Below are 26,448 nucleotides of genomic sequence, written 5' to 3' on the forward strand. Positions count from 1 at the left end.
AAAATATCGATGTATCTGGGATCGATTTCGATGTTCTGCGCTCTACTGGTTGTGCCTAAGAAGCGGGATTGGGTGCCATATCTGCTATCGGTATGTTAGCTATTGTTTTGAACCGCTGACAGGCTGTATTTTATAGTTTTCTGCTGGATTTGTGAAGCACTAAGAGTCGCAAATGTGTGACCATTTTAAATGAGACATAGGTAAGCTAGCATACGAAGCATTTCTACACCGAAAGCGCAACTGTCAGAGTATGCAACAAAGAAAACCTGTGGGGGAAAATAGTTTTCACCGAGCAGCACCACCACTGCCGCCTGCATTGCTGAAACATGGCCGAGCGAGCTAACAAAGGCAAACTCAGGGGACGTTTATCATTGTCGAGAACCAAAAAGACGGACAATGTTGTTAAAGTTGGCACTGCTGCCAGGGGTGCCACCACAAGTCCAATCACGTCGTTCTTCTCCAGCAAGCCTCCACCTAAGCTGGCCTGTCCCCTGTGTGGCCAGCTGGTACCGAGATTCAAGATCAATGAGCATATTGATCTGCAATGTCAGAACTTTGAGAGAGGAGACAGCACTGTCGGCTCAGCAAGTAATAGTGTTATCTCAAGCACTCAGCTGTCACCCAGAAGGAGTCTCCCAGAGTCTCCCGCGGAGGATCGAAAAGTGGAAGAAGCGGGTGAAAAAGGCAAAGAGACCAAAACAAGCCCTTATTTCAAAAAGAATAACTTTCAGCAGGCACCACGGGAAATAAACAGCAAGACGGTGGTCAGGACCATTGACCTTGGAAGTCTTTCTTCTAAATTATCTAGAAAATTTCATAAGGCACCTGAAAGGAAAGAGACAGTGGACGAACTTGATGAGACACTGAATAGCTCACAGAAAGAAAATCTTCTGATTCAGAGTTTAGAAGACAAAAAAGAGGACCTGCCAGTCAGATCAACCAGTGTTGTCTGTGTAGCAGCAGTGGAAGATCCATCACATTCAGAAAAACAACATAAATTTGAAAACAAAGCATCTAAATCTGATACTGTCCAAAAACAAGTTACTCCGAAGCCGCACTCTTCTCCCTCCAAACCAGCAAATAATTCACAACAGGCACCACGGGAAATAAACAGCAAGACTGTGGTCAGGACCATTGACCGGGAAAGTCTCTCTTCCAAATTATCTGGAAATTTTCATAAGGCATCTGAGAGGAAAGAGACAGTGGATGAACTTGATGAGACACTGAATAGCTCACAGAAGGAGAATCTTCTGATTCAGAGTTTAGAAGATGAAAAAGAAGGTATGACACGCCGGTCCACCAGTGTCACCTGTGCAGCAACAGTACAAGACCCATCACATTCAAAAAAACAACATAAACTTGAAAACAAAGCATCTAAATCTGATACTGTTCAAAAACAAGTTGCTCCAAAGCCACACTCTTCTCCCTCCAAACCAGCAAAACGAAAAAGTAAATCTTCCATTAGTAAGGCAGCTAGCTTTAAAAAGAAAGCCAAGCTGGAGAAGAAGTCCTCTGAAGGTAAAGCTGGAACAACTGATCTGGATCAGCATGAAACTGTAGTAGCGTTATCTGCTTGTGACCAACCTTTGAATTTAGAGGAAACGTGTGAGGAAAAGGTTGCGGTTGTCAGTGGTGATTTACTCCCAGTGTTTGGTGCCGATAGCATCACAAGTGAGCAGAGCTCGACTACGGCTTCGCCGCACCTTCCCTACTACCTCAGGAACTTCAAAACTGTACTACACGCTGTGCTGGAGAATGAGGATGACAGAGAGTTGTTCAACCAAGATGATTTGTCCTTTATACGTGCATTTGAAAATCTGTCAGGTATGTTAAAATATTATTCAATAGTTATTCTAAAAACTGTGAAAATCTGGCTTTATTGTTCACATGTATTCTCTCTCTTGAAGTCATGGGACAGAAGTTGTATGTGAGGCTTTTTCAGAGGAAACTGAAGTGGCTCCAAGTAAATAAGCTGGATTATGAAGAGATATGCAGCGATCTTGGACCCATTTCACAGGAACTGGTTCAAAGTGGTTTTCTGGAGACAGGTAAATGTGTAAAAAATTTAATGTCTCCTTTTGTTACTGTCATTTTGTTACCGTTCGATATTCATGTTTTTCCAATTATGTTATTAATATGACTGCACTGATCACATTTAGCTATTATGTTGGCATCATGTTAATGGTTGAAGCTAGGAAATACAGTAAAATGTTTGGAATAAACATCAAATTACATCAATGAATAAACATCACCAAATTTTCTCTAATAATGTCCACGTCTGGTGTTTTTACCTCTCAAAGAGAATGACCTTGAAGACTTGGGTGAGGCTCTGGATCTCCTGCCGGCTCCTGAACTCAAAGCTTTGGCTAAGACTTTCCACCTGGGCAATTCAGCGACCCAAAAACAGCAGGTAGTGGACGGGCTGCTCCGCCTTAGCAAGCAAAAGTCTCTTTTCACTCTGACCACTGCACAAAACAGTGTCGGAGCAGTGATTCTTAAACGGTAAGATAATTATTTATGTTATGTTTTTTTAGTACCAGTATTGCAGTGGTGGTCACACCCCATCCTGTCTTTAAAGGGCTAAGCAGCTTGCAGGTTCCTGTGTCCGTCTCTGTCGGAGTCCTCGGGCTGTCTTCTCTCGTGTTCTCCTGCTCTTCTCTCTGACGGACACCGTGGAAGAAGAGGAGATGGCAGCTGGAGGACAGAGCCAGCTTTATACCATCCTTTTGGTAAACTCAGGTCGTCTGGCCTTCCCAGACTATACAGTACAGCGTGTAGCCAAGGTTTTTCAGGATAGAGAGGACCTTATCAGGTAAGGTTCTACCAAAATATCTATAATGACTTTCTTATGTTTTATCAAGCAGGATAGGCACAAATAAGTACTAATAATGGCATGCATCACACCAGATATGAAGCTTCCATGCGAGCACTGCAAGAGGTGATCCTGGCTATGCAGGGTGGTCAGTGGGAGACGGCCATGGAGCTCTATGCTGCAGCCAAAAGTCAATGGCTAGTGCTGAAGAAAAACAATGACCTCAGGTGCGAAATCATAAACATTTGCTTCAGTGTTTCCAAAAACAGTCAGTTGTGACTGATAACAATATGATTTGTTTGCAGTCATCAGGAAAAGCTGCCTGTATTTCTGCGCTGCTTCACTGCAGGATGGGCTTACACTCGAATTTTATCCAGAGGGGTCGAGATTTTGCAAAGGCTCCGTCGCTATGAGGTTTCTGAACCTGTCCATTCACCGCGAAACACAAATTAAAGTGCTTGTTCATGTCATTGTTGAAGATCTCATGGGTCTTCTGTTCGTGTCACAGGAAGCAGTTGAAGAGCTGCGGTCTTTGCTATTGCAGTCCGTTTACTGTCCTGACAGCCGCGGGCGATGGTGGGACAGGCTGGCACTAAACGTTCACCAGCACCTCAAAAGTCCTGAGCAAGTCTGCACCCTTCTCTGTTCTCATTCACGTCCTACTGAGACAGTCTGATTTAATTTTTTGTCAGATGTCTTGTGTTAATCTTTCAATTGTTGGACTGTGTTCTTTACCTGTCAGGCTATCTGTGCTATTAGAGATGGGCTGTCAGACCCTTTGGTGCGTACAGGACATAAACTCGCGCTGCATCACAGAGCTGTTAGAATGAAAGAGTCTGCCAGCTGCAAGAAGTACCGCCTGCAACTGAGAGACCTGCCCACTGTCCAAGTACAAGATGTCAAGCATGTATGTTTTTCACAGTGTCAGTGTGTGGGTTTCAAAATGGAACAGCTTAGTTTTTTAGCTCACCTAAAAGATGCTTTTGTGTGTGTCTGTGTGTTTGTTTGTTTGTTGTTACATCTGACTGCAGGTGACTATTCGAGGACAGCTGTTTCCTCATGAGGGAGGCATGGGAAAGTCTAAATTTCTTTTACCAGCAAATGAAGAGGGCGCTCATTCCACTGTAATATGCTCTGTAGAGGAGCTGTCCTTGGCGCATTACAGACAGCAAGGTTTTGACCAAGGTAAACAACTTTTTTTCTCCTGTAAAAATGTATAGATACAAACAGAAACAGTAGGTTTTTTTGTTTTTTCTTTTGTTTAAGTATTATTATTATTATTATTATTATCATCATCAGGGATCCATGGAGAGGGTTCAACATTCTCAACACTGTTTGCTCTCCTGCTGTGGGACATCATTTTCATGGACAGTATTCCAGATGTCTTCCGAAACCCATACCAGGTAAAGAAAGGTCTATACGTGTTTATCTGAATATGTATGAAACTCTAGAGCTCACGTTTGTTTTCCCTTACAGACGTGTCCGCTGGATTTTTACACCGACTGCTTTTATGAAAACAGAAAGGATGCAATCGAGTCTCGTGTCCAGTTACTTTGTGAGGCGTCTGTGGAAACTCTGCAAAATATGTTGGAAGATGTCTGGAATTCCCAGGAGGGAAAAGTGTGTTCGTTGGTGAGCTGGGAACGTTTCTCATCCCTTCAGCAAGCGCAGGTACTTAAGGTTTTAAAAGTACATGTTGAGTGCTGTCAGTATACAGTGTTTCTCACATTATGTGTCAGCGCAGTGGGGCATATGAGGACACATTTTCCTCAAACACACTCTAATAATTGTCTCACCTCATTACCAAGTTTGGCGCATCCTTCATTGACAGATTAGCACGTAGACTCTTGCTTTGGAGCCATGCTGGTGTAATACATTTAGAATGGGGTTTGAAACTTTCTTGTGAAGCATTCAATGAATCTGTATGAGCTGATAATAGAAAAATAAGAAACAAGAAAAGGTCAGTAAACGTGCCCTTGTCCTGGATTTTTTTTTGATGGCGTTGCTGGCATCCAGTTGAAGAAGACCATGTGTTTTTTTTCTTTGTACTGTTTTCATTGTTTTTTTGTTTTTATTTATATTTTACACAATGTGGGGTTTTTTTTGGGGGGGGGGGGATTGTAAGTTTCTACATTTCTTACTGTAGGTACCAACATGATACTGATGTGCAATTAGATGCTGATTTTCTTTTCTTTTTTCTCTCCCCAGTCTCTTGTTGCATGCCTGGGTGGAGCCTTTCTAGGTGGAGTAATAGCACGAATGGCAAAAGACTACAGGCACTGCCGTGGAGGTTTGCCCGATCTTGTGGTGTGGAACAGCTCAAACAACAGCTACAAGGTGAGATCACCTGCCATCCTGGCTTGTTTTGTTCTCTGTTTTTTATGGAATCAGGAGATTTTTGGTGCCCAGTAGTTTAAACTCTTGTGATGTCATGTGATTGTAGCTGGTGGAGGTGAAGGGGCCCAATGACCGACTGTCTCACAAGCAACAGATCTGGCTGGATGAGCTGCAGAAACTTGGGGCCGATGTGGAGGTGTGTCACGTGACTGCTACTGGAGCCAGAGGAGCTCGTCTGGAATAAACGGACACAGAGAAATTGACTGATAAGACTTGTGCTGCTAATTAATCAGACTGCGGTCAAAAAGAAAACATCCGCAATCGGACATGCTGGGAAAAAAACATCCTGTTTGATCAACCTATAGAGAATGGTGTAAATCTTGATTTCAAAATCTATAAAATTTCACCTTTCTATGTAGGAGGAGGTTAATGTGCTTTGTTTTGTATGGCATTATCATCTGGTCTTCAACAGGAAGTCGTGCACTATGTGATGAGGATCATCGTTAACAGCTTCCAGGATCAAAAATTGCAACTGATGCATGACAGTAAATAGATCCAGCCACTACACTAATATAATGGTGTTTCCTTTTTGGGACATCCTGTAATCACAGGATTGTGTGTTGCCATGCAACCAAGACTGACATTTTCTTGGCTGCTTAAAAATTACATGACAGCTCTATGAGTTTGTTATGCAATTAAACACTGTGATAATATGCCTATAAATAAGCTTTTTGCCAGTAAGCATTGGGTAATCAAAGATATCAGCTGGGTGCAAAAGAAGAAGTCATAGGGCTACTTTTAATCAGAGTATTTTAGGGCAGAACTGAAGGAAATTTTTAGTCAGCCCAAAAAAATCTGCTTCCTTTTTAAATGCTGTATAAAAAATAATAATAAAGAAAGAAAAAAATCTTGAAACAGATTTTCTGTTAATAAGCTAAGACTCTGCCTCAGCATGTTCATTTCAAACTTTGACATTGCCGTAAATCAGTTATTAACAATAAAAGTGTATCATAGTTGATAAACTACCCCTCCACAGTGGCTCCGTACCCTGCCAAGAAAAGTGGTCATGCTTAATGCCGTGTACAGTCATCCTCCCAAAGGCCCATTATTTCTTTTTTAAATTATCAGTCAATCTGTGGTTTGCTTTCTCTATTAACTTAGTAAGTGTTCAGTCTGAATTGGTTCCCTGATGCTAAGATGACAAAATCGTATTACTGGTATGATGTGACTCAGTCACTTTACTGTAAGACTCATCTCAGAACAAGAACACTGAGAAAAAAACACCACCACTGACAGATGACTCTACATCAGGTATGAGAAGAGTCCGTGAATCCAGAATAATCTGAATCTGGATCAGTGATATTTTATTGAGAACATAAAGACGATCATGAGTTTTTTAATATTTCAGTTTGATATAAAGTTGTGAAGATAAGACAAAATTTCCAACTTTTCCCATCATTCAGTGATCAGAATCAGAATGGGGTTTATTGCCAAATGTTGAGCAGGTTTACAACATTAGGAAATTGCTGCGGTGCTTCAGTGCAAACATAGTGTCATAAATAGCACTTAAATAGACATGGAAAAAAATAAAAGTAGGGATAAGAATTAAAAGTGCTACGTGGAAAGATATGTGCATGAGATATACATGAGATATATACATGAGAATAAGAATTAAGAGTGCTACGTTGAAAGATATATACATGAGTGCAGGTGGTGATCAGTGCCAAACATGGAATGATGCAGTGACACAGCGTAGGGTCATGTGTTAGTGATGAAGAATGTATCAGAAATCCCTTTATCCAGATCTGGATTAAGTCAAATTTGGGCCAACTCCCACTTCTGATTTTTAAGAAATCGAGTAAATTCATCCATAACAAACAAATAAGCTGAACCAAAATACAGAGGTAATAAAGTGAATCTTTTCTAAGGTTAAACAGGCTTAGGACACACTGTTTAAACTGAGTGTTGTGAATGAAGCAACATACGTTTTTGGCAGTTTATGAGAATTTATAAAGTATGCCAAACCTACAGCCACAAAATAAAAAAGAATAATAGATGGATAAATGTTAATTTTAATGTTTTTTTATTTCAATTTGATAATTGTAAAAGAAATTATTCCAACCTGTCCAAACAGGTTTTGAGTAATGCTGCTAACACCCAGACAAACCAACCACAACCTCCTCGGTGGAAGTAAAAGTAAGCACTTAATGATCAAAACTAGAGGCCAAAAAAGTGTTTTCACTATTTTGTAGCATAAACAGTGAATTTGTTATCTAATGTTCATGTTTCAGCTCTTTGAAATTTGTAAGTAAATTAATAAATTAAGTTTATCTATTAAGCTCTTTTCACAGTCGTAAAGCACTGTACAGCATAAAATAGTAAAGGAAATAAAAATATTAAGTGCCAAAAAACAGGTAGTTACAAACAAAACAAAACAAACAAAAAAAGTTTTGATACATGCTCAATCATCCAGGTAAGAAAACCCTAAAGTTGTTTCTGTTCATCTGTACATCTGCCAATTTAATGATCAAGAAACTGACCTCACAGCCCATTGTTCATCATTGGTGCTAGTTTCAGTCATTGTGCAAAGGTGATGTTTATAAGACTAAGGAAACACCACTCAGCCGAGACAGAAGAAGTCACTTGGATGAGTGACGAAACGTTTCTATGCCCAGATGAACAGAATCAACTTTTTGAGCTATCCTAAGAAGCAATAGAGATGATATTAGGTACCAAGTGTCAAACCAGTAATACTTTTTATGATATTTCATAACTCGATAATAATCAATAATATTCTGACCAAAAAAATATGATCATGAAAATATGGCGATGGAATAGGATGATGAATAGGATGTTTGAGAAAGAAATTAAAATGATGGAATAATAATTCATAATGGTGCGCTGTTATCATTTTAAGCCAAAACATTTACTTTATGACAAAAACTGTTTTGTGTGTGAAAATGTGTTAAACAATGTGATTATTCATTATTAACGAGTTATTAAATATATCATAATTTATAATATTCAGAAACATTGTGATTGCCATTACCTTTAATTACTTCTTCTGTCATAAATCAGAGGCATATGTCACTGCTTTGACACAAAGTATCCAATATCGCTCTCTGGCAGACCAGCCAATCACAACCTGCTTGGTGGACATTTAAAAAAAAAAAAAAAAAACTCAAGTAGCAGTATCATTCACAGTGGGAGGTTGATACTTGGGGGTGTTTCACAGTTTTGCATAAAGTGGCTTCAACAGTGAATGTTTATGTAATATTAATGTAAAATCATCTGCAAATGTACTAAAAGCCCTGTAGCTGAAATAATTGAGCAGTTAAGTAGTTATGCTGAGAAAAACTGTAGAATTTTCATGTTTATTGATGTGTGCATATATTTATATATTACACACATGCAGACAGAGAGGGATACGTATGACACTAGATCCGAGGCACACTGAGTGTTGTAATGTATGCAGGCCTGGTGGATCATGGACGCTTCTGGGGGAAGGGATGCCAGGCTATCCTGCGTCTGACGTCACGGCGCTGGAGAGAGGGAGAGGAGGCGATGTGAGGAAGCTGCAATAAACACACAGGGCGTCTGCGCCTATCTAAGTAGGACAATAAAGTGAAAACGGCATCAATGCTCTAACAATGGATTTGTCACATACCCTTCTCCTTAAAGTTTTCCTCTTCGTGTACTTGCTAAACTACACCCAAGGTGAGTGAGGCGGTTTCTGTCGGAGCAAATCGAGTTGTGTTGAATCCATGAAGCAGCGAGCGGAGAGGAGCAGAAATCCCGATAGCCTGCTAGCTACAGAAGGGATCAGCAGGGCCTGCTTGTTATGAAGAGGACTGCACCCTTTTTGCCGTATTACTTCAAGGCGACAAATCACACATAGCTTAAAAGCGGACTCGGATTCGCGCAGTCGATTGAAATAAACGGACATTGGGGAGTTACGTCCGTGTGTTGTCACCGTTTTTTATCGCCAGCTTTTGGGTGAGGGTTTTGTTGTTACCGTGCGAGCGGCGCCGACAGCCATTGTTATGAGAAGATGGAGATGCCGACTGTTAAAGCAGCGTTAGCTCTGAGCTAGCTGCCACTTTAGCCGCTAATTGTTCTGTCATTATTAAAAAAACAACAACAACAGTTTAGCCCCGAAAATAACCTGTGTTCAGTGTAAAAGACACAAGTTTTCGCATTTTGCTGGCATAATTTTGTCTGCAGTTTTGCTCCCTGTCAGTGGTGTTTTAAGTCAAATCAACCTGCAGTCAGTATTTTAATAAAAAATAGTTTTTGTGTGTGTCTATGTGCGTGTGGGTGCCAAATTGCTCTGTGTAAAATGCAGTATTGACGTGTAATGCACTTCTGCTATCCTACCACTATCTGCTATATGCCGATGCTGTGCTTTTAAATCCTAATGTTCTCAGCTAAATATAGGAGTCATATACACCGATACATATACAATTACACAGTGGTTTTTGCTTGCAATGCTTCTTTTATTAATCTAATCTAGTCTAAACTACAGGAAATCCTTCATGCCTAACACCACAATACTTCTTTTTATTTATTACAATGTACTCAAGCTATTCATTCACATACCTGGATTTCCGCTTGATTTCTTTTTTCTAATTTTTACTTTCTGATTCTGATTCATTATTATTATTTTTTGACCTATGTTGTTTTTGGCTACTGTAACACAGCAGTTTTCCCAACTTTTAAGATAAATTAAGTCCAACTTGTCTCATATTTTCCTATATTTAATGTTTCTCTTTGATTAGTGTTTTTGAAGTGTATCAATCTTGGCTCCTCACATTTTCTTTATGTTTTGTAAGTCTTTAGAAATTAATTTATTTCAGAGATATAGTCATGGCCTTCACTTCTCATAGTCACCTCAATGAAAAATTTAATGTTACCACCTAAATATTTCATACCGCACATGAAAAGGGAAGTAGCTGAAGCCTGGTCTACTTATCCATCTTTGTTATAATGTTGCACAGAATCCTGTAATTTATGGCTCACTAGTCAGGCATAATTACCTGCCAGAGAAGCCTAATTACATGGACTCTGTTTACTAAAAAAGCTTCTCTCTCTTTTTTTTATATGGAGCAGCGATCTGACCTTACACTGAGGAAAGTGGTGTATATGTATGTGGAAAACATGCCAACATTCATTGGGGGAATAGATGCCATAAACAAAATCAATCTAGAAAAACCCATTTTTGTTTCAGTGTGAAACAGTGGGCAAAATGTGTGGAGACGGTTAAGAATTGCTTTCTTTCAAGCCCACTACCCAGCCTTCTGGTGACGAAATAATTAAGCGGTGACGCTGTGGGCTGTCGTTGAGAGTTAGTCTAAGGCTGCCATTCATTTGGCTTAAATCGATTTTAGTTAAAACCCAGAACATACTGATTTGCTGTCTGTTTCCTGTATTGTAATCCTGCCTGTCAAATATTGTCCAGATTATCCGCCTTACGGGCATCTAAACCACCCTAACATGAGCAGTGCGTCAGTTGTTTACAAATGTAGCTTTTGTACATATTCTTTTGAGTCTTTCTGTTAGGAATAGTTTGTGTTACCAACTAGAATCGCATCCCAGTTTCTAATGAGTAGGGAACGTGTTTTTTCTTTTTTCAATTGCTGCTGTATGTATATATTTGAGGGGGGGGGGAAACAAACATGCACGCATACCTTTCTTTAACAGATGTTCCTTCGTTCTTTTCACACAGGACACTATAGAAATCCCCTGAACAAGTACATCCGCCACTATGAAGGCCTGTCCTATGACACAGAGCTTGTGCACAGCAAGCATCAGAGGGCCAAGAGGGCACTCTCTCATGAAGACAAGTACCTGCATTTAGATTTTCATGCCCATGGAAGGTTCGTGCACTTTCTTTTCCTAGATATTATCCAAAGGTAAAGTCTGTCTGCATCTGTTTTTCTTTTTTTCCCCTTTCTCTTCATGTATCTTTATTCATTTGTCTGTTTATTCATTTGCAAACACCGTCCCGTGTACTTGTGCTGTTTATGATTAAAGTTGGAGGTCTTCTGTGTTGGGGGATTTGCAATTTTATTGAAAGTTGTTTTACAAAATCAAAAACATACGCTGGTGCATCATGTTAGGTCAGTGTTCAGGATGGATTTTTAATGATCACAATTATTTTCTGTGTGGGTTTTCTGCTCTCCCCTGGAGCTTCAGTATTCCTTGATTGGTTGAATTAACCAGCAACTACTCTAATGTTTGTTTAATTGCTTAAACTAACTGTGTTGGTGGGATAGAAATGGGCTATTTAAAGACACAAACCTGAGCTCAAAATAATTGCTGTTGTCCAGGTGTTCTTATTCCCTGCAGTTAAAGTGAAACTGTGCATGTATTTGTCTGTGTTCGTTAGCTCTGTGATGTATGTGGTGTTTCATGCTGCCTGAGTGGAAACCCCTCCAAATATCGTATATGGGTTGATACTAATCGTCCTTGTCATGGTTCTTTATCTAATATTTCGAGGAGGTGGTGTTGTGAAAAAGCATCCATGACAAAGTCACGACCATCTGGCTGGGATCTTGGCAAAGGCAGTTTGTTGCCCTTCCTGTAACAGGGCCTGCTGTTTCTAAACTCAGATGCAGCTTAATAGGGAAGCGTATCATAAGAGCAAGGCGAACTCCGAAGGAAGATGTCTCTTCCTTTAAAAAAAAAAACAAACCCCACATCATATTCTTTTCCTTTTGAATTTACGACAAAGCTAGAGAGAGAACTCCTGATTCTTCTGTTTAATTTGCAGCACACCACCTGGCTTTCCTTTTTGACATTTGAACAAAATGTCTTGTGCTTTACACTAACAGCCACTAATAGTACAGTGAGGATGCTTTTAGATTCATATGCAGTATAAGGTTTGCCTCTAAAACGCCACCAGTTCTTAGGTTTTTAGTTCAAAGTGCTGGGGCAGTAGTTTCCTTCACACAACTTTGAGAATTGCCCTATTTTTCTGTAAATTATGGCTCTCTGTGTTATTTTCTCATGGAATCCCAGACTGAGTCCACGTTGATGTTGTGATCACAGTGTGGGAGCTTTACCATCTGTTGCAAGACTCCTTGTTCTTGTCGCCAAAGAGCGGACTTTGACTCTTGTTGGGGTTTTTTGGGCCCATTGCCATCCTACAGAATAAAGATTTTGGACCTCTCACATGCCTCCTTAATAGGATTGAGCAGTGGATAGCATCCAGAGAGCCTAAAACCTTTGCAGAGTTCTCTATGTATCTGAAACAGCCAATAAACATGTTAATGTACCGCAGAGTTTTCCCCTGAGATTCCTACAAATGCCTAATGATTCACTAGGCATTGTGCACATTGCAGGATGTATTGTTTGCTATTATATTAGGCTTCAGATCTAAATTTTACAAAGGCTTTGTGTTTCGTCTGTTCACGGACCTAGAGAACAGCAACTTTCACACAATGCGAGCGTACAATAAGAGCACTGTGTAGGTGTTCCATGAAATCCGAGGTTTACTGTAACATGTTTTTTTCCCTCTCCATATGTTTGAACTACAAAAAAACACAGCACTGTTGCTAGATGCCCTAATTTCAAATTTTCTGTTTGGTCTCTTACAAATTTAAATGCTACAGTTTTGCATCTGCAGCAGAAAACGGCGTATTTGGTGGGTTTTTTAATTTTGTTTTTCTCTGTGAACGCTCTTGCTTCGACCCCACCCCCCCTTTTAATTTGCAGGTTCATTTTTAGAGAAGGCTGGGTAAATGTTGCTTACTTCCACTACTTAAGGCCAACTGCAGCTCCTCTCCTGAATCTGAAGGCCTTCTTTTTTATCTCTTTGATTTCAGGCACTTTAATTTACGAATGAAGAGAGATACCACCTTGTTTTCCCCAGATTTGAAGGTAGATGTTTCAGGTGAAGAGATTCCATATGATACCTCTCACATCTACACTGGAGAAATCTTTGGTAAGACTATAAATTTTTCACAGTTGTTTAAATGTGTCACTACAGTACTGCTGCTCTAGGGGATTTTTAAAATAACTGTTGGCTTTGTTTTTCTCAAATGCAAATGCACCCTCTTCTGTGTCAATCTTCTGATGCTTATAATTGTACGATTTGGACTCCCAGGCGAGAAAGGCACATTGACTCATGGCTCCATTGTGGATGGTAAATTTGAGGGTTTTATTCAGAGCTACCATGGCACTTACTACGTGGAGCCTGCGGAGAGATACCTTGAGGACAAAGACGTGCCCTTCCACTCTGTCATCTACCATGAAGATGACATACGTGAGTCCCTGCACCTTTAGCCACGCAAATACTTTGACAGGCTATTATCCCGTGATCATCGAGTGTGTGTTTAGATATGTGCGTGTGTGACTGGAAAGTGCGAGGTTAGTGCTGCCGAGCTGATGGAGGCAGACTGGTGTGATAGGCCCCCCTGGGGAGCGCAGACACCTGGGGTGTTCATTAGCTGAGTAACACAATCTTGCTCTTGGGTACTGGCTCATTTCAGCAGGCTTTGCAATGTTGATACTAATAGTGAGCACCAAGTACACTTCACTACACTTGCAAATCATAATTTCACATCATCTGTGTACACATAGCGTGTGGCTGAGGGGCAAATTAAACATAATTGTGAGAGGAATCACTAATGAGAGCGACAGGAAAGTAACTCACACAGCAAAGCTAGGCTCAAGTGACGTGTAAGTACTTCCATTAGCTGATCGTGAATAGCGCCTGAAATAGTGACTCACGGGGTTAAGTAGCTAACATTGTCTCCCATAATCCTAACAGTGTTGTGTCTGTCTCTCTCATACAGACTACCCGCACAAGTATGGCCCAGAGGGAGGCTGTGCCGATAGCTCTGTGTTTGAAAAGATGAAGAAATACCAAACCTCTGCCGTGGAGCAGCCCCCTAAGGTTAACTTCACCACACACTACAATAAACCCTGACAGGGTTTAGTGAAGATCTTTGAGGATATTTTATGGTACTACTTAGTCAGGGTCAAAGATACCTAGAGATGTCTTTTTAAAGTCTCTGTGCCTGGTTCTATGTTGTAAGTTATAACCATGTAAGTGTTAAACCAGTATAGTCACAGTTAAGATTTGTCACTTTATTATTAATATGTAATTTTTTTTAATATAGTTTTGCATATGATTGTTATTTCACAGATTTCCATAAATTGTATTACGACACGGTTTAGTTTGGCCAGACGATCATCTGTATAAAAGTTCACCCGTTCATTTGTTACCGTTGTAGAGGAGTGGGAGCAGGATTACTCAAAAAGTTAAAGATTTAACTGCATGAAAGATTTTCCAGATTTCAGGCTTGGCCCACATTGCAGAAATGAATCATTCTTGGAGTCAGTTCAGATCTCAATCCAGGAAATTTTGGGGAAATATTCTTTATCACTGCAAGATGGGCACAGTTAGACATTTCATCATATCTTCACAGATCAAGTTTAGCGTCGCGTTTGCGACACTAAACTTCAGATTTAGACATCCTTTTGGATTCAGAAATATGGAAAGCAGCATCTAAGCCTCACGTGTATTATTATCACATTCAAGTGATGGACTCAAACAGGACGACATAATGTTCAATTTGGTACCTGACAATAAAATGTAACACTTTATCTCAAGCTGTGCCTCTTAGCTCCAATCCAATCAGAGATAGTAGGCAGTAATAAAATATGTCTGTGTTCAATTTAAACCACATTAACAAAAAGTATTAGTTTGATTTATCGGTTACTTCTGACTCACTTGGTGTGACATGTCACTGCAAAACTCTGTGACCGAAAAGTACTGAACACCTTAAAACTGAGATAGGTGTCCATCAGTGGCAGTGGTCAGCCTTTTCCCTCCACCCTGTATGTGACATAGAAAGCACATATTCCTCTGCAGAATAGAGCTTCATGAACATACTGCAGCTGAAGAACCACAGCCTAAAAATACCGGACATTATTTATTTACTCTTTTTACCGTTTTTGTTGGAAAAATCTTTTAAATATGTTTTATTTAACTGTGTGTTTCCTGCTCTGCCTCTTCCGTCTCACTCACACCAGGAAGTCCACACTGATCTGGACACCCAGCTGCTGAGGAAGAAGAGGATGGCCCAGGCTGAGAAAAACACATGTCAGCTTTTTATTCAGACCGACCACCTCTTCTTCAAGTATTACAAGAGTAGAGAAGCTGTCATAGCGCAGGTAACGCACAGGAAGTGACTTGGTATATACTACTCTTAATACTTTCTAAAGCCTAGGAATATATTGATAAGAGAAATTGTCCACAAAGTACAATTTCTATGGAGTTGCGTTACGGTGTAGGAATTGTCATATTTTGGCAAATCTATTATCATTTTCTGGGGAGAGTTATACTAAGACATTAGCACCACTCAAGCACTACCCATTAACTACTGCGCTCAACTAATGAGAGTGAGGCTGTTTTCCATTTTTCCTAATCTGTATGCTAAGCTAACTTAGTATACAGGAGGCTAGCAGCAATAGGAAGATATTATTGCCAGCAGTAGCTTATTATTCGGTCTACTCCCTTTATAGTTTACACGTTGCCACTTCAGTTTTTCCACCAGCTTAAAGCCCCCAGTATAACCTTGATTACATGATCCTTTTATGTGCGCGGTATTCTCCTGAACGATAGGTGTCGCAGGTGTCAGACAATACCTCCACATCAGTGCTGATATAGTGCTGTTCTTTTAGGTTTGTTTATTATCAGAAAGTTTATTCTTGTACCATCTCCCTCTCATCGATCTGTGACTGTCAGAGATTCTGTATTGATATGTCATTAAAACGGTGGTATAAACCTACACGATCGTAAACTTGCCTCTTCAACCCGGTGGCAGTGGAACAATGCGTCAGGTTACAAAAATAAAGAGTTGCAGGAATGGCTACTTGCGACGGCAGATGTGACGTCAGTTTAATGTCAGTGTTGTCGTACAGTGCCATTTGACAAGCCACCGCATGGGTAATGTCCTAGGTCAGTGCCACGCCTGGCATAAACACTGATTTTTTTATTTTTTTTTTAATGCGAAAACCACATCTAGCCAGTTGAATAATGTATTCTGTTAGCTGTTGTTGTTAGCAATAGAGCTACGTACAAGCAGCTCTTGTTAGTACTTGTACCATCACATACGGCGTACTTGAGTGAAATGTCAGCTATTAAAAGTATGAATACCTCGTACTTCCTTCAGATCTCCAGTCATGTGAAGGCCATTGATGCCATTTATCAAGGCACAGACTTCATGGGCATTCGTAACATCAGTTTCATGGTGAAACGGATCCGGGTGAGTCTTTTGCAGATCGGCCGCTTTTGCATTTTAGGTCTGTTCAGTCTTTCCTGTGAACCAGTTGTCTCCTGTCTTCGCAGATCAACACCACCAATGATGAGAGGGACAAGTCCAACCCATTCCGCTTTGCCAACATTGGTGTGGAGAAGTTTTTGGAGCTGAACTCGGAGCAGAACCACGACGACTACTGCTTGGCTTATGTTTTCACTGACAGAGATTTTGACGATGGGGTGCTGGGTTTGGCCTGGGTGGGAGCGCCCTCAGGTATGCAAATCTTATTCTTGTGATAAGCAAGCAGTCTGTGTCTTGTTTTTACAGAAAGGTACAAAAACATCATTTTTTTCACATTCCTTAGCAGGAATTTGTCCTCGCAAATGTAGACTGAAGCTCATCAAGCAGGAACATATTTTTCTTTAAAACTGTCGGCAGATATTTGTTGCAGTCTGTTTTAACTCTACGCTGGGGTTGATTTGAGTTTTTAATTGAAAGCACTGCAGTTAAATTGCAAATTTGCTGCAGTAAAATGGGCATCTTCTCTCAGTAATGACAAACAAAATTTGTCTTCAGCATGTACTGTAAACATGATGATGAAGTATGTTTTTAAATAAGGCCTCCTGTCACTTATTTGAATAGCTGGTGTTAAATTAATCACATTCACTCTCTTCATTGAGCGAAATCTTTCCGTATTTAGTTTGTTGCAAATTGTGCCTTTCCTTCTCAGGGAGCTCTGGAGGCATCTGTGAAAAAAGCAAGCTGTACTCAGACGGAAAAAAGAAGTCTCTCAACACTGGTATAATCACTGTACAGAACTACGCCTCCCACGTACCTCCGAAAGTCTCCCATATCACTTTTGCACACGAAGTAGGCCACAACTTTGGCTCCCCGGTGAGTGCCGCATTTATGCACGGTGAGAAGGAATTTATGATGCCTGTACTCTTTGTCCCTTTTTTTTTTGCTTTTAATCTTTGATTTTCTTTCTTCTTCCTCGCTGCCAGCATGACTCTGGATCTGAGTGCACACCAGGGGAATCCAAAAGCCAAGACAAGAAGGAGAAGGGCAATTATATCATGTATGCAAGGGCTACATCTGGAGACAAGCTTAACAACAACAAGTTCTCCCTCTGCAGCATTCGCAACATCAGCCAGGTGCTGGAAAAAAAGAGGAACAACTGCTTCGTCGGTACGTTTTACTGTTTCTGTTGGATCTAGGGCCTCGATCTTAACTCGTGATCCGGGTTAGGGTTCTTCTGATGGTGTGGAATATTTTTACCGCAAACTCTTAATTAGTGAAAGAATTCAGGCATCCTGAGAAGTTATTGGCTAGTATCAGCTTAGAAAAGCCAGCTTGGCATTAGTCCATGGTATTTTTGTACAGTATTTGGCAGACTGTGGAAGTAAACCTTGTCATCTTTTTTCTTTGTCTTTTTTTTTTTCTTGCCAGTTTCACACTTTTGAGTCAGTAGAACAGCAAACCGATGCTTCAGAAGTCACTCGATTAATTCACCATGTGATTGGCGTGTCTAAAAAATCTTCTTGTTTTGCACAAGCTGTTCAAAGTGATGTGCATCTTGGCTGCACTGATATGACTGAAAAATGCTTTAGCTTTTCAGACACTGCCTTAATACACCCACCCACAAACCGACGTTTTTTTGGGTTTATGCTTTTGGCTCTTTGAAGGGTCCTTTTCTATTTTTCTTTTTCTTTTTTTTTGCCCCAGCAACTCATTCTCTCCAGAGCAGCATTCAAGGGTTTGGTGTGCATGCACGCTCAGAATGAGCCTTTGGGGGATGAGGGTCCACTACCGTCAGCATGATTTGTGTACACAGTGAAGGAAATTTTTGTGCATTTTTGTAATGGTTCAGGCCTTTACACAAAAAGCACTTTGCAGAAAAAAAAACCCCATGAAATTTAAAATTTTTAAGAAGCAAACTTTTATTTTGTTAAAATTTTGCACACAAAAAAAATGTCTCCTCAAAAAACACACTATGGGAGTCAAAACATGGAGTCGACATCAAGTGATGATCAAGCAATGACGAGTTGGTCCTGATGTTTGTAGATGTGAAAAGGAAGAATCTGAGTTCATCCAGTTCTCAGGAGAAGACAGCAGCAGGAAGAATTTCATGGTTTGACCCACGAGTTGAAGCTGCATCACAACCATTTTCCTACATACCGTCAGTCGGGCAGTTTGAACTCTTGTTGGCAGAGTTGGGACCACATCTGATCGATTGACCCGGAGCAGCATCTAGTTGTGTGTCTAAGATAAAATAGTATTATTTTACTATTATATTATCATTGTATACTCAGTAGCGGTGCACATTTTGTGCTGCAATTACACTTGTTGCCAAATGCAGAGGTCTGATCCAGAAAAATAAATCCAGCAAATTTGTCCAGCAAGTTGCACAATCCTGTGTAAGGGTGCATTAGGAATGGGCGAGTCCAAAAATATTTTTAAAGCACAAAATGTTCGTACGATTATTATTCGTCTGGTGTAAAAACCTTAAAACAATCAAAAATCTCAATGTGTAAATGTAGAAAAAAACTGGGGGACAATTTTTCATTGTCACACCTGACTAGGAGAAGGCGGTTTTCTTCTACAGAGCATCAAAAAGTCTGTAATTCATAAAAACCCTGATATTATTTAATAAATGTCTAATTTAAACTTTGAGCTTGCTCCGCAAAGGGCTCAACACTTTTTTTCTTTTTCTCAAAACAGAGTCTGGCCAGCCCATCTGTGGTAATGGTATGGTGGAGCCTGGTGAGCAGTGCGATTGTGGCTACAGCGATCAGTGCAAGGACAAGTGCTGCCATGATGCCAACCAGCCTGACAACAAGAAGTGCACATTAAAGGACCATACAGTCTGCAGGTAGAGGGCGATTTTTATTTTTCAGTTATTTTAATATCTCTTAAAGAGGGTGTTCTCATGTTTTGAGTCTTAACTCGGCGCTTTTCTCTTCCCCAAAAAGTCCCAGCCAGGGTCCTTGTTGTACAAGCGAATGCATTTACAAGGCTCGCGGTGACAAGTGCCGAGAGGAGTCGGAGTGCGCTCACCATGGCGTATGTAAGGGCGACAGCGCCCAGTGCCCCACGTCGGAGCCCAAGGCCAACTTCACCGCCTGCCACGGAGAGACTCAAGTCTGCCTCAACGGGGTGAGTGGCTGAAGAAATCACACCTTGAAGAACTGGTTGTCATAGCAACACTGTACTCATACTAGCAAGTGTCTGATCTCGCCTGTCCTCGTGCTCCTCCTCCGCAGGGCTGCTCCGGCTCCATCTGTGAGAAGTACGGGCTCGAGGCGTGTACCTGTGCCAGCCAAGATGGCAAGGATGAGACCGAGCTTTGCCACGTGTGCTGCATGGAGAAAAGTGAGTCATTTACCCTTTCTCACACCTTTTACAAGCAGGCTCTTTCTTTTATAAATATATGGGTGAGTTTTGTCTTTTTTTTTTTCTTTTTTTTTTAAACTGGATTTGTCTCTCTGCACAGCAAATCCCAGCACATGCAGCAGCACAGGATCAGAGCGCCTGGCTCGTTTCTTCAATAAAAAAGTCACCACGTTGCCAGCTGGCTCGCCTTGCAATGACTTTAAGGGCTACTGCGATGTGTTCATGAAGTGCCGACTGGTGGACGCAGATGGGCCACTTGCCAGACTAAAGAAGGCCATCTTTAACCCTGAGCTGTATGAGAACATCGCCGAGTGGATTGTGGTACGTGTCGACATCTTGATTGTGAATGATTAGTTAGTATGTGGGGGGTCTTTTTCTATTCTGTATTTGATTGAGCTTGATTTGAGCTTCATTTTCATCCCAGGCTTACTGGTGGGCAGTGCTCTTGATGGGTATCGCCCTCATCTTGCTTATGGCTGGTTTCATTAAGATCTGTAGTGTGCATACTCCCAGCAGCAACCCCAAACTTCCACCACCCAAACCACTTCCAGGTGAGTCCAGAAGACTAAAAAGAGACCTCGTCTAATAAGAGCGTTTAGCTGTTACGCATTTTCATGAAATATTTTTAGATAACTTACCTGACCACCCAGATGTTTTAAGTCACATGTCTGCAGTTTGCTTTCAAACCTCCTTTAAATTTGAATGTGACATTCAGTGTTTTTTGGGGGTGGGGGAGAGGGTTAAATATCATTTTTATTCAGGCAGGTCAAACCACCGAGAGAAAGCGCTCTTTTACGAGGACACTCTGATTACAGTAAATATGAAAGCTACTTTTAGCTCCTGCCTTTTTCACAACGGGTTGTCACAGCGGGTAGCTCCGCATGTTTGATTTGGCAGATTTTTACGTCGGATGCCCTCGCTGTGTCTCCTCCCGCGATCAAACTGGGGAGCTTTTGCTTGCTAAAAGAGTGTGTAAACCACTACACTACAGGGACACAAATGAATAAAAATACAGATATATTTGTAAAAACCTATTTATTATCAGGCTGTAAAGTAAAATTAATCATGCAGTTCATGTTATCATTTACGGGCTTATTAACAATTTATATGGGCAGTGCTGTGAGAACAGTTTCCTGAGAACACTTACAGATTTGATCTGAGCTCCTAAACTTGATCCAGATTAAACTCAGATTGAGCTTTGAATGTTCACACAGGCTAAAAAGCATCACATTAAATCCACTGTACTGTGTGCCTTGTTAACCTTGCAGCCATACCTGTGAATGAGAGCAGTGTTATGATTACTTACTCTTAGAGTTTCTCTACATGACTTTGGTTTTCTCACTGCATCCTGTGCTGTTGCGCCTAAGGGTGGTCATGGCAACTGATCTACTTGTTTAAATGTGAGAGAAGAAGAAAGTGTAGTTGAATATTCTAAAAGGCATATTCAAATTAAGCAGAGTGTAATGAGTAAGGTGATGTAACATCAGTACAAAATGTTTGCATGTATTTAAGAGCAGTTTAATGACATTTTCTTTGTTAAGAGTATTTTTGCAAGTTGCTGTTTTTTGCCATGTTGTACACACACGCTACACGTTGATAACATTAGCAGCCCAACTTTCCTAAAGTTGTTGACGTCTGCAGTCAGAATGGGGTTTTGCTCGGCTCCACTTGAGTGCTGATCTTCCAGCCTACGTGCAACCGTTTATTTTTCTAGATCAAAGGACCACAGATCGGTCCCTCTAGCTTGTTTACAATTAGCTTCTTTCTGCTGCAGCTACAATTAGTGGCAGGTGGTTTCTTGAAGTCTTGGACAGCAAAGCTAACCGCTGACAGTAAATAAAATAAATCATAAGTCTGTCGGTATGAGCTGACAGAGAGAGTGTGTGTGGGTGTTCTGCCTCCGTATCTCCTGCTGTGTCCTACATGTGAGAAAGACCAACTTTGGACAATGTCTTTACTTGATTGTTAAGAACAAGGGTTTTCAAACCTTTGATTACCAGGTGCGGGTTCAGGGTTGAAGCCTACAGAGGAAAAATGCAAACATCAAACACTTTGATTGCTTGTATCTTACACATATATAGGACGTTTATGTTGGTTTTTGCCATTTTTGTACTCTTTCTATAGTATTTTCAGTCAGGCTCTAATAAACATTGTTTAACACTTTTATTGGACCACCTGTCATAAATACAAAAAAGCACAAATATTCAAAAAAAAATCTGTCAAACTTTATGTTAAACACAGTCTATAAGCACCTCACGCAAGATTTGTTTGCTGATTTCTCCTCTGCTTTTAATGAGACTCTTTTTAAACTTTTAGATTAGCTCCTGATGCTGATTTTAAACTTTCTCACTGAAAGAGTCCAACAGGTCCTCGTTAATGGACAAATATCCAGTAGGATTGTGTCAAGCTCCCGTTGATCTCGGGGCTGTGCTCTGTCACCCCTTCTTTTTATTACGTACGCCGACAGCTGCAGGACGCCGTACGAGAACAGGTTTATTTTTGTGTAACTTTTATTGTTTGTTTATTGAAAGTCTTTTAACATCTTCTTTTATCTGCTGGTTCAGTATTTTGCCTGTTAAGGATGGAAACTCTCTCAGTCATAATGTTAACACCTCCAAAATCACTGGGGTCAGATTTGTGCTCACTCTGGGAAAATCAGGTGATAAAGAAGGCAAAAGACGTTGTTATACATTTTTATTTTTGGACCTCATTGTTGTCGATCGCTGCGTTGACATGCAACAGTGTTGGTGATAAGTGGTTGTGTGAGTAAGCTGCGAACAAATTACCCTTTTTGGGGGAATAATAAAGTTAATCTGAATCTGAAATCTCCTTCAAAATAAAAATGACTGAATTCACTGAACGTTTTTATATCTGAACTTGGACTTTTCTAAGAAGTCAGAAATTGGTCAAGTTTAACATTACAGAAACATGAGAAAACTAATTAGGTAATTACTAATGCTGCTAATTTAGTACAGCCATGGCATAAACCTCACATTGGGGTCTGATTTAATAAATTCCTTCAGTACCGCGGGGTCATAAATGACATCACCCTGTAAGATGAATGCGATGCAAGGTAGGCCTGTTCACTTGCAGGGGTCACTCTTTGTCCGCTGTGAAAGAACAGCTGCTGATACTTTGTGATTTTTTTTTGAGTTTCCCTACATGAGAGATGACAGATGTGAGATAAACACGTCATCCTTCATCACACTGCAAGACCACCAGCTTAGGAACAAGTGCTGCAGCTGAACAAAACAAAGCTAGGACGATACTCGTCTTTCTTGAGCCTAAGTTAACTCTCTTTCCTCTGACAGGGACTTTGAAAAGACGACGAGCGCAGCAGCATGCTAGCTCTCAGGTGCAGCATCAGTCCCAGCACCCGCACGGCCACAGCGGACACGGGGGCCACGGCGGCCAGCGGCAGGCACAGAGGCAGCCTCAGCGCCAGGCACAGCCCCAGAGGCACCACCGTCAGCCCAGAGAGAACTATCAGATGGGCCAGATGAGACGCTGAGACCCTGCACCCAGCTCCCCCCTGCTCCCCCCCCAATGCCTTGGCTCCTCCTTGTGCCTACAGAGGGAAACAAAAGCGTCACTCCATCCAAAGAAACGCCTGACATGGTTGTTAGTCATCATCATATCCTCCAACTACAGACAAAACAAGACACGCGAAAAAGAGAAAACGCTATTCAGCAACTCGATTGGCTCTTTGTGGAGGGGACTTGACCATCAGCCATTTCCACTGCAGTGCGATCTAGCAAATTTTTTTTCCCCATCGTTTTTTCTTTTTTTTTTCTTTAAGGAGTGCCAAGGAGTTAAGGAATCATTTGTAGCTTTAGTTCATTCTGTGGTTTGTTTTGTTTTTCTTTTTTCTTCATCTGCAACATCTTCTTGAGTGACAGGCTCGTAGCTGCTGGTGAACTCTCTTTTTTTTTTTTTTTTTTTTTTTTTTTTCGTTCTTTTGTTTTTGTCATCTTAGCCAGGAATGAGAGACACTCAGTGGGGATTTGCGGCACTTTTGTGATTTCACACATGTCAAACGGCAAAAGACACAGGCTCCGGTCTCTCGTGCAGACGGTCTTCTGCATGTGATTGTAAATATTTAGTGTATCATAAGTGAAAACAAACTATTTCTTCTACTGTAAATGTGTAATTCTTCATTTTTTTTTTGTTTTCTTTAATTTTTCGGTTAGTGCTCTCAGGATTTTTAACACATAAATGAAAGAATGACAGTTGTGGTGAGTTCCTTGGATGCTGCCGTTGAGGATTTGACGCCATCGAGTTCTCTCAGCAGTCCAATCAGGTGGATCTCTCTCACTTTCATGAACTCGCTAGGTTTTGATTTGCTTTTCTTTGAACAACAAGGTCGCCATATCCCACGTTTTAGGCCTTCTCTGTTCAAGGTCCCTTTATTTCACCATTATTTTTTTTTTAAATTGTCTCGCTAACATCATGTCTTGCCCCTGTTGTACACCAAATTGGACGAGGTCAGAAACAGAAGGAGAAATCGTCTAGTTTGGTGCAACCGTTTACTGTCTGTTTGTTTGTTTCTTTATTTGTTTTTAATAATAATGAAGAACGAATAACCACTAACTGAAGCTGATGTTGATCCTGCCTGTTCAGATATGAAGTCGAGGTGAAGAGTGAAGGCTGCTGTGGCGTAGTGTAGAAGTGAGAGTGTATCATGTTACAGAGTTAGTTTACATGAGTGTGGAAATAAATTTTAAAAATGACTTAAAAAAAAAAGATGGAATCATTCTATTATTCTTCAGATAGCGAAACTAAGAAGTTTTTAATGTGGGCATGCAGACACATTTATTAAATGTGACTATTAATTGACCAAGGTTTGTAATGTTTGTATGTCACTCAACACGATTTACTTTGGGCCCCCGGAGCGAGCGGTGTAACGCAGCAGTGTTGTCACATTTATTCACCAACACGTCCCTCAGCGGGGTCACTGCTTCCACGGGAAACGAGCTTCTGGTCCAATCTCTCATCTCAAGGACTGAATTCCCCTTAAGAGCTCATGAGTGCAGGCCTCAGAGTTTACATGAGCGTGCCATAGAACTTTTACGGAGCAGTGCACAGGTTTTCCTAAAATCCAGGAAGCACCTGCGAGGTTTCCACTTTAAAGAGAATGAAATGAAGGCTGTGCGATTCGACCTCAGGTGTTTTCTTCCTCTCTTCGCTGCACCAAAGGGGCATCTTGGAAAACCAAGTTAATCACAACACTCACTGGAAGGATTTGATCATGTAATCATGACATAGTGTGTTAAAGTCCTGTCACTTCATTTACCAGGCAGACATTTCGCCCGACGGGATGCTCCAGCAACGACGCGTTGCAGATTTTTTATTTTTTTTTGCATTAAATGCTGTGGGAGGACTTTCTGTGCTCTGACTTCATTTTTATCGTGGCATTATGGCTATACTTTAAATGCATGCGGTACTAATCATAACTAATATCTATCTGGTCATTACAGCCACACATGTGCTCTGGAGGGGACGCGACAAACATAATGACACCTCACGGTTTTCCGTTCACGCGACAGATGAATCGAGCGGGTCGACGGGGTGTTTTTTTTTTTGTTTGTTTGTTTTCCTTTTCTCTGTACAAAAATTGAGCTCTTTTTAAATCTGATCTCCTGAGCCACGTCTCACCTGTCAGGGCCCGGAGAACTGAACCTGTAAACTTGTACAGTACTTGGGAAAATAATCGAATAAAATTTGCGTTTCATTTGAAAAATGAGAATTACATTTTTGATACATCGGTTTAATTTCTTTTTTGTATCCTAATTCCAGAGTAAGTTGTTTTAAAGATGTTCATATGTGACAAACTTTCCTCTCTAAGTTATTTTCTGTTCTTATATGTGCTTGTTGAACTGGAGTTTGCTTACGATACTTTTCTCCACCGTCATCAATGCTTAAAAACAATTCAGTGTGATGGAGTCAATGTTACATTCTCATTTTTGTCTTTGTTATCCTGTGGCATGGTTTGGGTAGAAGAGCAGAAGAATAATGCCTGTAAATTTCCTTTCTTTTTAATTTCGTAGTCTTGGTAAAGTTTTTAAATAAACGTGCACTGAAAAATGTCCAAATTGAGTTGAAAATGTTGTAGGTGACGTAGGCCGAAAGAACACATGATTAAAAAGTAATACTACTGTCTGATTTTAATGTTCACTGTGTTTTATACAGTATCGGAAATTTTTGTTCACTTTGAACATTTTTACTAAAAAAAAAAACAACAACAAAAAAAATTCAAATTGTATTGTGCAAAGAGATGTAATTTTTTGGAGTACTTGAAATGCATTAATTAAAAGACTCATTCAAAATAAAATAGACCCCTGTTTGCTGTCTGTAAATGTGTGCGTGCTCTGGCTCTTTCTCTCCGTGTGAGGCAGTTTGTTCTGAGGACTGTGCAGCCAGATGTTTAAAGGGCCACTCCCCCTGATTTAACACATGAACCGTCATTTGCATTGGGCTTGAAATAAATGGAAAGCTTGCAATACAGACTGGTGTCATGGTGTTTGAAAGATGCTGATTTTGTTTGTGGAAAAAGTTGCGTTTGGGGAGAATGTAAGAGATCGATGTGAAGTTATTAGATCTTGTGATTTTTTTTTTTGATTTTTTTTTTTTTTTTTT

General features: G+C 40.6%; 2 protein-coding genes across 2 annotated transcripts; both read left to right on the top strand.

Annotated features, from left to right (window-relative positions):
* Window positions 1-41: 41 nt before the first annotated feature.
* On the top strand, window positions 42-6,087 carry fan1 (FANCD2 and FANCI associated nuclease 1). Its single transcript, XM_082541359.1, has 13 exons — window positions 42-1,824; window positions 1,908-2,048; window positions 2,301-2,502; window positions 2,579-2,812; window positions 2,908-3,039; window positions 3,118-3,226; window positions 3,321-3,440; window positions 3,555-3,719; window positions 3,844-3,997; window positions 4,112-4,215; window positions 4,289-4,483; window positions 5,021-5,149; window positions 5,256-6,087. The coding sequence occupies exons 1-13, from the start codon at window positions 327-329 to the stop codon at window positions 5,391-5,393; spliced, it is 3,321 nt and encodes a 1,106-aa protein (XP_082397485.1). The 5' UTR covers window positions 42-326; the 3' UTR covers window positions 5,394-6,087.
* A 2,406-nt stretch (window positions 6,088-8,493) lies between these two features.
* LOC309711684 (disintegrin and metalloproteinase domain-containing protein 10-like) lies at window positions 8,494-26,316 on the top strand. Its single transcript, XM_082542119.1, has 16 exons — window positions 8,494-8,866; window positions 10,875-11,025; window positions 12,976-13,094; window positions 13,257-13,415; window positions 13,948-14,048; window positions 15,191-15,331; window positions 16,333-16,425; window positions 16,509-16,692; window positions 17,150-17,313; window positions 17,424-17,607; window positions 19,141-19,291; window positions 19,392-19,575; window positions 19,683-19,791; window positions 19,913-20,133; window positions 20,237-20,363; window positions 23,124-26,316. The coding sequence occupies exons 1-16, from the start codon at window positions 8,800-8,802 to the stop codon at window positions 23,321-23,323; spliced, it is 2,355 nt and encodes a 784-aa protein (XP_082398245.1). The 5' UTR covers window positions 8,494-8,799; the 3' UTR covers window positions 23,324-26,316.
* The last annotated feature ends 132 nt before the right edge of the window (window positions 26,317-26,448 follow it).

This window comes from Aulonocara stuartgranti, assembly GCF_965226115.1.
Source record: "Aulonocara stuartgranti genome assembly, chromosome: 7".
NCBI lineage: Eukaryota > Metazoa > Chordata > Actinopteri > Cichliformes > Cichlidae > Aulonocara > Aulonocara stuartgranti.

Bases quoted from the DNA above. Each gene is read 5' to 3' on its own strand.
- fan1 (XM_082541359.1), top strand. From the start codon at position 327: ATGGCCGAGCGAGCTAACAAAGGCAAACTCAGGGGACGTTTATCATTG. The intron at 1,825-1,907 runs GTATGTTAAAAT...TCTCTCTTGAAG, and splicing joins TGCATTTGAAAATCTGTCAG to TCATGGGACAGAAGTTGTAT. The intron at 3,441-3,554 runs GTCTGCACCCTT...TTTACCTGTCAG, and splicing joins ACCTCAAAAGTCCTGAGCAA to GCTATCTGTGCTATTAGAGA.
- LOC309711684 (XM_082542119.1), top strand. From the start codon at position 8,800: ATGGATTTGTCACATACCCTTCTCCTTAAAGTTTTCCTCTTCGTGTAC. The intron at 8,867-10,874 runs GTGAGTGAGGCG...CTTTTCACACAG, and splicing joins CTTGCTAAACTACACCCAAG to GACACTATAGAAATCCCCTG. The intron at 19,292-19,391 runs GTAGAGGGCGAT...TTCCCCAAAAAG, and splicing joins AAGGACCATACAGTCTGCAG to TCCCAGCCAGGGTCCTTGTT.